This window comes from Podarcis muralis, chromosome 6 (assembly GCF_964188315.1).
Source record: "Podarcis muralis chromosome 6, rPodMur119.hap1.1, whole genome shotgun sequence".
NCBI lineage: Eukaryota > Metazoa > Chordata > Lepidosauria > Squamata > Lacertidae > Podarcis > Podarcis muralis.
Genome location: NC_135660.1, coordinates 20,498,060 through 20,511,338, shown reverse-complemented (window position 1 = coordinate 20,511,338; position 13,279 = coordinate 20,498,060). Strand labels below are relative to the sequence as shown.

Sequence of the window (13,279 nt, the reverse complement as noted above, 5' to 3'; positions counted from 1 at the left end):
AGCCACAGCCAGCCTAATGAGTTAGCCACAGCAGAGGTTCTGCAGAGAGAAGCTGCAGCCTCATTTAGCACTTTCTAAGGAGTAATAGCTAAATGCAAAAAAGTACTAAAGTCTGTAATAATGTGTCACCCCACCACCACTTTCTGTACTGCTATATCTTTACTGTTTTACATGCTTTTTTAACTATATGATTTAATTGCCACCTTCCATGGGAGCTTACGGCGAAGGGCAGGCAATAAATTGTATGTATAAAGTTAAATGCACCAACTGCACCTCTTGCACCAACTCCCATTGAAATGAATGGTTGGTGTATGAGAGCACACAGTTCTCCCTTCATGCTTCCCATTCATTTAAATGAAACATGTACAGGAATGTTTCCAAGTGCATCGTTCCCCTAAGCCAGAGTGGACATCTCAACATGAAAACAGTTGCTTACTTGTATCTGAAGCTTTGTCTGGGAAGAACCAGCTCCTTTGTGATGGATTCTTAGCCCATTCTCAGTTGATATCTAAAAGCTCAGTATAGCGCCGTGACACTTCTGACAAGCGACGAAGAGCCTGTAAGCAAACTGTTACAATAACCTTTTGCTACACTATTTCTTGCAGAAAAGAAATCTGAATAGGAAATACCTACCAGAAGTGGGGAGCGCTTGATCAGCGGCTTGGCCAGTCGAAGAGTGTTTTATTGTATGTGTGTGGCGAAACTTTGATGCCTAGCGCTTGGACAAAGTAGTTGGAAAACTTAACTAACATGCATAGAACTTTTTCGAGACCTGGACTTGTGTGAATTGTCAAACTTGCTTCTTTGTCAAAGCACTTTGACCGCAGCTGGAGCAAAAACTCGTGTATTTGGTGTATCCGCACATCGCTGAAGAGACGGTTGCTGTTGAACTGAAGTCGTCTTCCAACTTGTTGGAGCAGATCTTTTGGTTTATGGGCTGTACTTTTTAATCTTTCTATTGTGGAACGACGATGGTTTGCCTACTACTAATGGCACCTTGTTACTCCATTACTGTAACTTGTGCTCTGAAGGGGTGATTGCCTTACTAAATGTGGTATTAATCTTCAGTTTCTTATTTGAAATTCTGGTTTCATAATAAAAAAACAACATGGTAATGACTTGCAAGGATCATGAAATCTTGGTGTGGTGGTAGACTGATTTGGATAAGTTCTGCAAAAGCCAATACAATGTTATTTGAGAGAAACAAATCTTGATGGATTTTCTATCAGGCTGCTAGGCAGGCTGTCTTGGTTAGGGGCATTTGTCTCTGCTTTTGTACTGGAATTGTATTTGTTTTAAAGCATTTTTGTTGTTAAAGGCAAAGCTTAAAACTTGACCGACTGTGTCAAAACTTGCACTTTGCACTCAATTTTTCGACCTTTATAAATAAATAAATGAAGATAGTGTCTGTCTTTACTGCCTGTCAAATTTGTATGACTTACTCTGCCTCCATTTATCTGGCAGCTGCACTTAACTGTAACCCTGATCTAGGTGTAACGTGCAACGAAACTTCTGGGCACATTTGTGTTAATAGCAGTTCCCTTTTTTTTACAGAGCAAAAAGACGGGAAAAAATCAGACGTCAGAATGAAGATGACTTAGCCAAATTGCAACCAAAGAATGACTTTAGTTTGAGGAATAGGTATCTCTCCAGATTAGGTGCTCAGGTACTGATAACCAAAATATTTCTTTTTAAAAGATTGCAATATGTATTGCTCTAGATAAGGATATCTTACCAAACCACCTTTTGCACTAAATACTAGCCCAATAGAGCAAGTCAACAAAATGTATAGTTGGTGGCAAAGCATATTATTTGCATTCAGAAAATCTCAGGTAAATGGACTTCTGGTAGCTAGGGCCATGTAAAAACTTTTGGTGACACATTGGATTTGGCTTGTCAAAGTAGACTATACAGATCAACTTTGTACGCTCAGCATAATGAAGTACAGTCGTACCTCAGCTCTCGAATGCCTTGGGAATCGAACGTTTCGGCTCCTGAGCAATCGAAAACTAGAAGTGAGTGTTCCGGTTTTCGAATGTTCTTTTGGATGCTGAATGCCTGACGGGGCTTCTGATTGGCTGCATCCACACTTTGGAAATTGAACATTTCAGAAATCGAACGGACTTCCGGAACCAATTCTGTTCGACTTCTGAGGTACAGCTGTATGAGCACCCATCCAAAGTAAAAGAATTATCTCAGGTTTAATGAGAAATGGCCACGAACCGTGACAGTGTCACATGTAGCTGATGGGCTCTTTATAGGACAGAGACAAGGTGTGCTTGATCCTCTTCACTGTAGTAGCAAAGGACAAAACCAAACGTGAGAGAAGTAAAGAGCTGTGAATAGACTCCACTGAAAAGCGTCAGCTTTGAAGGGGTTTGAAAGATGCAGCTGTGGGGAATATGCCTTCCCATTGTACATGCCCATCGTGGGTTTGCGCTGCACTTGCCAGGGGGTGAATATGCATGTGTGAACCTGCCCTTCCTTGCTTAAAAAATAGCCGATAAGCTGGATAATACTTGCTGATGAGATGCCTTACTCTTTCTTGCTTTTGCAGCTGCCAGACACCTATGTTTGCCACTTAGCTGCACTGGCACACAGAAGTGTGTTGAAGTAGCAGAATTGTGCTCAAGATGTGGAAATGGCAGTGTGAAATTTTGTGCAACGCAGGACCCCCCCCCCACTCTTCTGTGGAAGAGAGCGGCAATATACAGAATGGAAAGCGGTCAATATTAGATCTTGTGCCAACAAGCATTTAGCTGACCTCTTGGAAGATTTTTAAGATGCTACATTGAATTCTATGCCAAAGTGGGTGGGATGGAACTATTTTATTTTTTAAAAAGTTTCCATGGATTTACAGCTGTTTGCAGTCACCTGCTTTACTTAGAACTCATATCCGCTTACTGTTTTCCTGCACTTCGAATAGAATTTCATAATCAATATGAATTTGGGGCAAAAAACAAAACAAAATACCTGTTCAGTATAACCACACTCTGAACTCTCATATCTTTTATTTACATTCTAGGTTTCTTTTGCTCTTAAGAAGGAAGCAGTGGAGCTTTAATTCACTAGACTATTTATTTCTGTGAAATTTTTAGCTTTTTATCAGAAACCTTTTAAACACACTACTACCTTAAAAGTGACTTCTTGAAAATGTAGGAATTTTCATATTTTGTGTTGATGAAAAGCAGAAGCATGACATTTCCTATGGAAATAGCTTAAAATGTATTTCTTCTTCTTTATTAAGGTAATGGTAGCAATAAAATGGTAAAACTTGCTGTTGCAGTTTGCTGCAATAAGAAAAGCCATTTCTTGTGGCTATAAATGAAATGGGTTAAAATTCCAGGAGGAGACGGGCCTCAGGGTCATCGTCAGGCTTCTATCGCTGCAGAAATGTTTTAATATGAAGCTGTTAATAGTTAAATATTGCATTACTAGCAATGCAGTCATCAGTTGGTTAACACTGGATGTTACCGGCGGTTATATAAGCTGGTGCACCTTTCAACTTGAATGTTGATCCCAAGATAGTACAGTGGTATCTTGGTACTCAAACGGCTTAGCTCCGAACGAATCACCTCCCGAACGCCGAAAACCTGGAAGTGAGCGTTCCAGTTTGCAAATGTTTTTCAGAAACTGAATGTTCAACACGGCTTCCGCAGCTTCCAGTTGAGTGCAGGAAGCTCCTGCAGCCAATCGGAAGCTGCGTCTTGGTTTTCAAATGGTTTCAGGAGTCAGACTCCTGGAACGAACTAAGTTCAAGAACCAAGGTACCACTGTACACAAATGTATTGTGTGGAATCTTTTAGGCTACAATCCTTTACATACTTAACTGGGATCATATCCCATTGAATCTGGTAGAAATTCCTTTAGGTTGGCATGCATACAATTGTACTGCTCATTTTCCATTATCCGAGTAGTTTAATGTTGCCTAAGCTATAACAAAGGGGCTGGCAGGTGGCGCTGTGCTAAACCACTGAGCCTAGGGCTTGCTGATCAGAAGGTTGGCAGTTTGAATCCCCGCGAGGGGTGAGCTCCTGTTGCTCGGTCCCAGCTCCTGCCAACCTAGCAGTTCGAAAGCACATCAAAGTGCAAGTAGATAAATAGGTACCGCTCCGGCGGGAAGGTAAATGGCCTTTCCATGCGCTGCTCTGGTTTCATCAGAAGTGGCTTAGTCATGCTGGCCACATGACCCAGAAAAACTGTCTGCTACAAACGTCAGCTCCCTCAGCCAGTAAAGCGAGATGAGCACAGCAACCCCAGAGTCGTTCGCGACTGGACTTAACTGTCAGAGGTCCTTTACCTTTAAGCTATAACACGCAGTATCTACACAGTCTTGGAAACTCTGCTGAAGGCTCTGGAACACAGTTCTCTTTACTCAAGCACAAGACTTGTTTTTAGAACACACCATACCTGAACATTGATGACCTAAAAAAAAGTCATATACTCCCAAGTCAATTGGATGCATTTCTTTTACTACTTATTTCATGAGAAATAATAATAATAAAATATTTTAGAGGAAAATGTAAATTCTAAATGGATGGCTTATTTGTAATTGTAATTACTCCCCCTTCTTGCTAATAAAGCCAAATAAGCACACTAGTATGCCGCCTTTTAATATTTGTTTTCACTTATTTTATAGCAAACATACTCAGGTGGATGGAAAGATAAGTGTTGCAAGCCAGCTTATTATGTTGAGCTCTTTATGTATTATTTGAAGTATTAACAAGTTAGGGCTACTTTTATATCTGGAGAAACACTGCTGGTGGGAAATAATATGATAAAGCTATTCTTTTATGCAGATAGAGATTTTAATTCTGCCTTTTGCCCAGATATATTAATACTCTTAGCTGTGCACTGCAACTTCCCTTCTTTCCTCTTCCCATGCCCCCACCCCGCCCATCAAGAGGGGATTCCCACCATTTTCTGAAGCAGATTTAGGGGTTGTTCTGGGAAAAAATGTCATTCTAGTGGCACAACTTCTTCATTGGATACTGTCCTCATGAAGTTTCTCTGGTGTAAATACCTACTTCCACTGGCTAAAGAGCCAGTGTGGTGTAGTGGTTAAGAGCGGTAGTCTCGTAATCTGGTGAACTGGGTTTGCGTCCCCGCTCCTCCACATGCAGCTGCTGGGTGACCTTGGGCTAGTCACACTTCTCTGCAGTCTCTCAGCCCCACTCACCTCACAGAGTGTTTGTTGTGGGGGAGGAAGGGAAAGGAGAATGTTAGCCGCTTTGAGACTCCTTAGTGTAGTGATAAAGCGGGATATCAAATCCAAACTCTCTTCTTCTTCTTCTTCTTCTTCTTCTTCTTCTTCTTCTTCTTCTTCTTCTTCTTCTTCTTCTGATTAAGCTTGATGCTATGTAAAATGACCTGGTTTTCATGAATTTGCATGTAAGCAAATGGGCCAAATGCCATCCTTTACAACCTCCCTACTTGTTGATTTTCAGTTTCAAACCTTCCATTAGGTTTTGAGTTCAGAATTACTTTTTGAAGCAGGGGTGGCCAATGTTTTCGGGGCCAAGGGCCTGATCCATGCTCAACTCTCTGGGGGTAAAATGGTTCTGTCCAATACCTTTTCTTCCAGGTCAAATTTTGGTGTTATTGGCCACAACGTTCAGAGAACTACTGCCAGTATCGTGAATAGCTGTCCTCAATGGTAGCCAGCGACAGCCTCATCCTCCAGAAATTTATGCAATCCCCTTTTAAAGCTACCCAGTTTGGTGGCAGCCACTACAGAGAATTGGTTGCTTGTTATGACAACACAGCCAGGCTGTTAAAAATGCAGTGTGCAATGTTTTAAAGAAAAAGCCCATCAAAGCATAATATGTCCATAGTTTTATGCTGCGTGAGGCAGATTCCTTTTGCCCATTCAACTTTTCTGGATGTCCTTAGGTTCTAGAACTTGGCTTCATGAAAATATGTGGGTCGTTGGTCCCTTTATGAATGCAGGCTCACTTACGGTATATTATTCTGGAGGAGATGGCTACAGGGGAGGTGTGCGTTTCTCTGTGTGTGTGTGTGTGTTCTGGCTTGATGGCTTTTGGTTTTGGGACAACAGTCACCCAGCTCCTCCAAGTGCCGATAAATTTTCTGCTGTTTAGAAACTTGCGCCATTGTGAAGCTGGTTATTAAGGCTTTTTCTACTGAGTGCTGCCAGAAGCAAATGGGGAAACATTATACTCAAAACAAATTACTCTGTATGAATTTTATGGTTCCATTATGTCTCAATGAACAAGTTATGTTTGATGGCTGGCTTGAATTGAAAGGTAATTATCTGAAATGGCTGTTCCGTTGAACTATGGTGCTCTTTGTTTCCCCAGAAAAGCAGCTTTGCAGTCTAGGGCAGGGGCAGGGAGGGAGCCCTGTTGGATTGGACCCAAAGATCCGTCCAGCATTGACTTCCAAAACTAGATGCTTCTGGAAAGCTAACAAACAGGGTGGGATGGCAGTAGCCCACTGCTTTTTTGTCTTCTAGCACCTGTATTCAGAAGTACTTATTTGTGGTTGATGAGTTTTTTATTGCTTACCTGATAGCATATGGGCCTTCCAGCTGGGGAATTTTGAGCTTCTGACCACAGAGTCAGGTATTGTCACAGCCTCCTGAGCTTAGGCAGAATTTGCTGAGACTCTTAGTGGAGGAGGTTTTTTCTTCATAATTTATCTTTTTACCCCCATATTCCTCTCAAAAGTATTTTCACCCATTTCCTGTAACTTCTCTGATTCTTTCACACGCAACTTGTACCTTATCCCTCCACCCAAAATGCCATTTTCTTTAACCCTTCCACATTCACTTCTTCTAAGAGCTTTCCTCTCATATCTACTTCCTTGCTATTGTTAGATTAATAGTATTAAACCTTTTGTCTTACTTTCGGATTCCCTTCAACACCTCCAAGTTTTTCTTCCCCGAGACCTTCCTCCCTATCTCCTGGCTGCCTTAGCTCAACATGCAAGGAGTTTGGTGTCTGCATTGGTTCAGCTGAAAGTCTGTGGTGGGGTTGGGCCAGGCAAATGATAAGGCACTGGGTAGACTGCAGCACTGAGACCCAGCTGTAAGTTCACCCTGGTTTGTACACTTTGACCTCTTCTGAAGGCCAGCTTCCATATCACTCTGTGAAAGAGGACATCCATCCTCTTGGCATTCCAAACACAAGGATGTTCTGACCTTCCCCAAGACTTATATCTTCCCATTGCCAGAAATGATAGTGCTGGAGTGGGTGGGTTCTGTTTTCTAGGTGTGTGTGTGTCTGTGTGTGCTTTAAGGCAGTTGGTTCAAAACTCAACTTGGTTAAAAACTTGAGAACATTCTGGTTGGGGGAATGTATATATCAGAGGCAGAGGGGCAGACTTCGGGTTCGTGCAATCTACTTTGTTTCTTGATACAGTGGTACCTTGGGTTACAGATGCTTCAGGTTACAGACTCCACTCACCCAGAAACAGTATCTCCGGTTGAGAACTTTACCTCAGGATGAGAACAGAAATCGCGCAGTGGCGGCAGCAGGAGGCCCCATTAGCTAAAGTGGTACCTCAGGTTAAGAACAGTTTCAGGTTAAGAACGGACCTCCAGAACGAATGATGTTCTTAACCCGAGGTACCACTGTAGAATCCCAAGGTCCATCAACCAGAGCCAAGTACAAAATAGTGGCTTAGTATACTTATGCTAAAAAACTATTAAGACAGTGTCTTTGAGGAGGTAGTTGGCCAAGAAATTTGTGCTAAAACCAAGCTCCCTTAAAACAAACACCAACTCTTGGTCTCTCCCCGCCCCCAACTCTCTGTGCATTTTCAGCAACCAAATTTGGGTTGGGGGAAGCTTCTGTAGATGATTTTTACTTATTTAAAGGTAAAGGTACCCCTGCCCGTACGGGCCAGTCTTGCCAGACTCTAGGGTTGTGTGCTCATCTCACTCTATAGGCCGGGAGCCAGTGCTGTCCGGAGACACTTCCGGGTCACGTGGCCAGCGTGACAAGCTGCATCTGGCGAGCCAGCGCAGCACACAGAATGCCATTTAACTTCCTGCTAGTAAGCGGTCCCTATTTATCTACTTGCACCCGGGGGTGCTTTCGAACTGCTAGGTTGGCAGGCGCTGGGACCGAACAACAGGAGCGCACCCCGCCGCGGGGATTCGAACCTCTGACCTTCTGATCGGCAAGTCCTAGGCTCTGTGGTTTAACCCACAGCGCCACCCGCGTCCCTTTTACTTATTTACATCTATCTTATTGTGGAACCTGCAACCCTCCACATGCAGCTGAAATCCAGACATTTTATGTTAGCCCCAACTGGCTTGGCTGGTAGTCAAGATGATGAGAATTGTCACCCAGCACCTAGAGGATTACCACGGTCCCCAGTCCTGCCTTAAAGGCCCCTCAATACAAAAGAAGCATTTTTTCCTCGGCCAGCAAATGTTCCAAGAAAAAAAGTTTTTTAAAAAATGGATTTATTTTAACAACTGTTACACAATAAAGGAGAAAATTGGGGTGGGGTGGGGGAGAATGACCATTACAATCTGAACAATACAGAAAAAAGTAGCTATGGATAAGAGTAATGGCAAGGAGAAACATAACATTTAGAGTACAGTGGTACCTCAGGTTACATATGCTTCAGGTTACAGACGCTTCAGGTTACAGACTCCGCTAACCCAGAAATAGTACCTCGGGTTAAGAACTTTGCTTCAGGATGAGAACAAAAATCGTGCTCCGGCGGCATGGCAGCAGCAGGAGGCCCCATTAGCTAAAGTGGTGCTTCAGGTTAAGAACAGTTTCAAGTTAAGAACGGACCTCCAGAATGAAGTAAGTACTTAACCCGAGGTACCACTGTAGACTGTAGCTGATTATGCTGATTAATAAAAAGTGAGTAGGTAATCAGTAAAAAAACAACAGCACCATTTTTAATCCTTGGACCTGTAGGAACAAAGAAGGTGACTCGTACTGAATCAAACAGTTGGCCCATTTTGCTCAGGATGGTTTATGCTGATTGACAAGAGTGCACCATACACTCTGAAGAAGAAGCAGCCAGCTGCACTCACTTCAGCTTTTGGGAAGGCCTGATCGCATGAAGGAGCTGCGTAAGTACAGCTATTTTCCATTCAGAGCTTTGCTGAATGCAGAGGTGTGGAACCAGCCAGTGAAGAGCTAGGAGGACGCCTCTTTTTCTGTATGGGACAAAAGTTAATATATTTTTGTGAGAGAATATCCTGTATCCTTTATTTATTTATTTATTTATTTTAAAAAAGGTTTATCCATGTGAACCAGGAAGCTACTTCTCCAGACAACGGAATTACTCTTCTTTTCTTATCTCTGCAACTGCAATCTCTTGGGTGTCGTGGACACCGTTGGGCTGTTGAATACACATGTGTATTCTCCTCTATTTCCCACCCACCCACTCACCACCAATGCATGGCCTTGGGCACTGGCAACCCACGATATGTTGTTTGTTGTTGTTTAGTCGTTTAGTTGTGTCCGACTCTTCGTGACCCCATGGACCAGAGCACGCCAGGCACCTCTGTCCTCCACTACCTCCCGCAGTTTGGTCAATCTCATGCTGGTAACCTCGAAAACACTATCCAACCATCTCGTCCTCTGTCGCCCCCTTCTCCTTGTGCCCTCCATCTTTCCCAACATCAGTGTCTTCTCCAGGGAGTCTTCTCTTCTTATGAGGTGGCCAAAGTCCTGGAGCCTCAGCTTCAGGATCTGTCCTTCCAGTGAGCACTCAGGGCTGATTTCCTTAAGAATGGATGCGTTTGATCTTCTTGCAGTCCATGGGACTCTCAAGAGTCGTTCGTATGGGAGGCCAGGATAATGATCACTATTTGCACAAAGCCTTTCTTGATAATCAAGATGGGCTTTTTTTTTTTGCTTATTTTGAAGCAGGAGGGTGAATATGTAGTGTAACTCAAGCTGCTGCTTGGGTTGTAAAGAACAAAGAGTTGATTTGATAACCCCAGGTGGAGGTGCTTCTTGGTCTATAAATAGGTTTACATAGTGGTGCTGCATTGGGAAGGACTTTCTTGTGGCGCAGAGGTAGGTGCTTCTTGCAGCCTAAGGAGACTTGAGATATTTATCAGGCTTCATGTACAACCTGGGGAACGCTTTGCATATTTTTGCTTTCCAGCTTCCTTTCCACAACTCATCTTTGCAGTATTCACATCTAATTAGGGAAGTTCATGAAACAAGTTTTTGATATTTAACCAGCAGGTCCCTTGTGTGAGACTGCAGGGAGTAAGATTTCTATTCATCCAGGAAAGAAAAGATGTTAAATCTGCATCCCACTTCAAATAAGTTTTTAAAATCTCTCTCCCCCACCCTGGAAATACTTCAACTCATAGCATGGAACGAATTGTGGAGGAAATCAATTAAGCCATCGTAGGCTGGAGCTGGAATATTAACTATAACACCAATATTTAACCAGGATTCATTCTTTTCTCTTCTTCTTCCTAGTAGGTTACTATACAGTGGTACCTCGGGTTAAGTACTTAATTCGTTCTGGAGGTCTGTTCTTAACCTGAATCTATTCTTAACCTGAAGCACCACTTTAGCTAATGGGGCCTCCTGCTGCCGCCACGCCGCCGGAGCACGATTTCTGTTCTCATCCTGAAGCAAAGTTCTTAACCCGAGGTACTATTTCTGGGTTGGTGGAGTCTGTAACCTGAAGAGTATGTAACCTGAAGCGTATGTAACCCGAGGTACCACTGTACCTTTAACAAGTGCATGGCAGGAGCAAAATCCGCAGGTGAAGCATTTTCCATCATCACAACTGCCAAGTCTTTCCTCTTCTGGGTTTTTGCCGATTGCAGTTAAAAATAAAGAGTCCACCATCCAGCGAAATTGTTGGGGAGCCCTATAAATAATATGGTACCTGAATACCAGATGTAGGACCATAAAGAATGCTTTAGCACTTGCTTTTCAGAAAACACCAGTGTTGTTATCTGCTGTTTAATACCCTACTTACCAAATAGATGGTTGCACAATAAAGACTATAATGGAAATCGATACTGCATACTCCGCTTCCGACACCCTCATGAGAGTCCCCTCAAAGTTGTTTCAATAATCCCAGAGATTGAAAGCGAGTGCACTGCCTCATCTGTCAACCTGTGGATCAATGTTTTCCAGTGGCCACATCTGAGAGTCTGAATCATCATGAAATACTTTCTGGATTCCCTTGCCAGCATTTTTGTCAACAAAACCAAATTGGTTGTTAGAGCCTGCATAGTGTTTTCCTCTCCTTTCCTTTCCCTTTTAATTTGTATACCGTCTTTCTATTTTACAATTCCCAAGGCGGTTTACAAGCTGAAGAAACAAAGAATACAGTGGTGCCTCGCAAGACGAAATCAATCCGTTCCGCGAGTCTCTTCGTCTTGCGGTTTTTTCATCTTGCGAAGCACGGCTATTAGCGGCTTAGCGGCTATTAATGGCTTAGCAGATTTAAGAAAAAGGAAACAAACTCGCAAGAACTCGCAAGACGTTTCGTCTTGCAAAGCAAGCCCATAGGGAAATTCATCTTGCGGAACGACTCAAAAAACGGAAAACCCTTTCGTCTAGTGAGTTTTTCGTCTTGCGAGGCATTCGTCTTGCGGGGCACCACTGTATACACCTTGTAACAATCTAATCCAATAAAAAGATGTGATAATAAGACATAACTTTAAAACAAGCAACTTATATCAAATAAAGTAATATTCAACAATCCATTAGAATAATTAGAATAATATTAAATACCAGCATATAAAAATTAAACAGAAATCCACTCTTAACAATTACAATAAATAATTTCTAAACTATAATCAATAAAACAATGGTGGGTCACAGTGCATAAAATAATACAATACTGTACAAACTGAAAAGCAGAGACTGGGGGGTGGGGCAAGGCAGATGGAAGAAGGCCTTGCCTGATGAAGTCTCTCCCCTCACAGTTCTTCCTCCAGGCACAGCTCCCTTATGAGGACTCCCAGGGCTGGGGAGTGTATAACGGGGAGGGAGCATGCTGTACTTATTTGCAGATTAAAGATTCTATACACTAGCAGTTTTAGCAAGTCTTCAAGTAACATCTGGTTTATTTTTACCGCAACCCAAACCCCTTGTTCATAACCCACAGCTGCGAGAACCGCATTCCCACATGGTGTTATTGCTTGAGGCTGCAGTGCGTATGAGTAGCACAACTGTTTGAACGTGGCTGACTGCATGGGTCTTTCTCATGGGCTCATCCTGCTGGTTTAGCACTGAAATGCTTGCATGCCTCCAGAATAATGAAGTTCTACTTGACTGGAGGGCTTCTTAGAGCATAGCTTAGCCACTGATCCCCATTACCGATTTTCCATTTCAGTGTATTTTGGAGTATAGCCTAGAGACTCAGTTCTGGTGGAAACATTTGTGGATGTGCACTTGGTCCCATGGCTTGTCCTAAGAGTGTTGCTAGATCAGAACCGTTAACAAGCCTGTGGAGAACTGCGATGTTATTTTACATTTCAGAAGTGAAATCCCAGAGTTACTCACACTGGATATATGTTATTAAGCCAGCCGCTAGATGTCACCAGTATCCTATTAATACAAATCAATGAAGCCCCCCCCCCCCCGCTTTTTCATACAGAAAAGTGACAGTCTATATAAATAATGACAACTCCTGTAGATGTAATCACTGAAGTAGAGCACATCTCTTGGACTCACTTCACAGTATCACTTAATTTCCACATTATCAAGAGTTAGCTCAAGCCAAATTTGGCAACATCTTTTCCCCTCAGAGAGTACGACCAGTTTTTAAAAAGTCAACGTGTGGGAGCCTTTTATTCAGTAAAGCAAAACCTGCCTATGAATAAGTCCCCTTCATTGAATGACACTACTACTTAAATCTTGTCACTAAGCATGGGATAAATTGCCATAGGAGTAAAGTCTCCAGTTGGCCCAGCCATTTCTGATCAACCCAAATCCTTCTAATTTTAAGTTCTGACTCAGTTCGCCCATTGTTTTTGTGTAGGCAGTCAAAGAGTGGCAACAGCTTTGGACAAGACAGAGGTAGCAGCATACTTGGGGAAATCTGAAGAAATACAAAAGTTTGGGGGTTATAATAACAATAATTTTATTCAAAACAAAAAAAATTCCTTCCAGTAGCAACTTAAAGATCAACTAAGTTAGTTCTTAGTTGGTCTTTAAGGTGCTACTGGAAGGAATTCTTTTTGTTTTGACTATGGCAGACCAACACGGCTACCTATCAATAATTTTATTGTTTGTAGGTTTCCCCAGCCATTCTGGGTGGCTTCCAGCAGAATATAAAAACATAATAAAACGTCAAACAT

General features: G+C 42.5%; 1 protein-coding gene across 4 annotated transcripts in view; it reads left to right on the top strand.

Moving 5' to 3' along the window:
• MFSD1 (major facilitator superfamily domain containing 1) overlaps nt 1-13,279 on the top strand; it is a 44,844-nt gene that overhangs the window by 21,912 nt on the left and 9,653 nt on the right. For 2 of the 4 annotated variants that reach the window (XM_077929832.1, XM_028731410.2), the window contains exon 16: nt 1,555-1,666. In XM_077929832.1, coding sequence (XP_077785958.1) covers nt 1,555-1,666 — 112 coding nt within the window. Of the gene's footprint in view, nt 1-605; nt 1,405-1,554; nt 1,667-2,557; nt 4,600-13,279 lie in introns of those variants that run through there. The other 2 variants (XM_028731412.2, XM_028731414.2) reach the window with 2 other exon arrangements.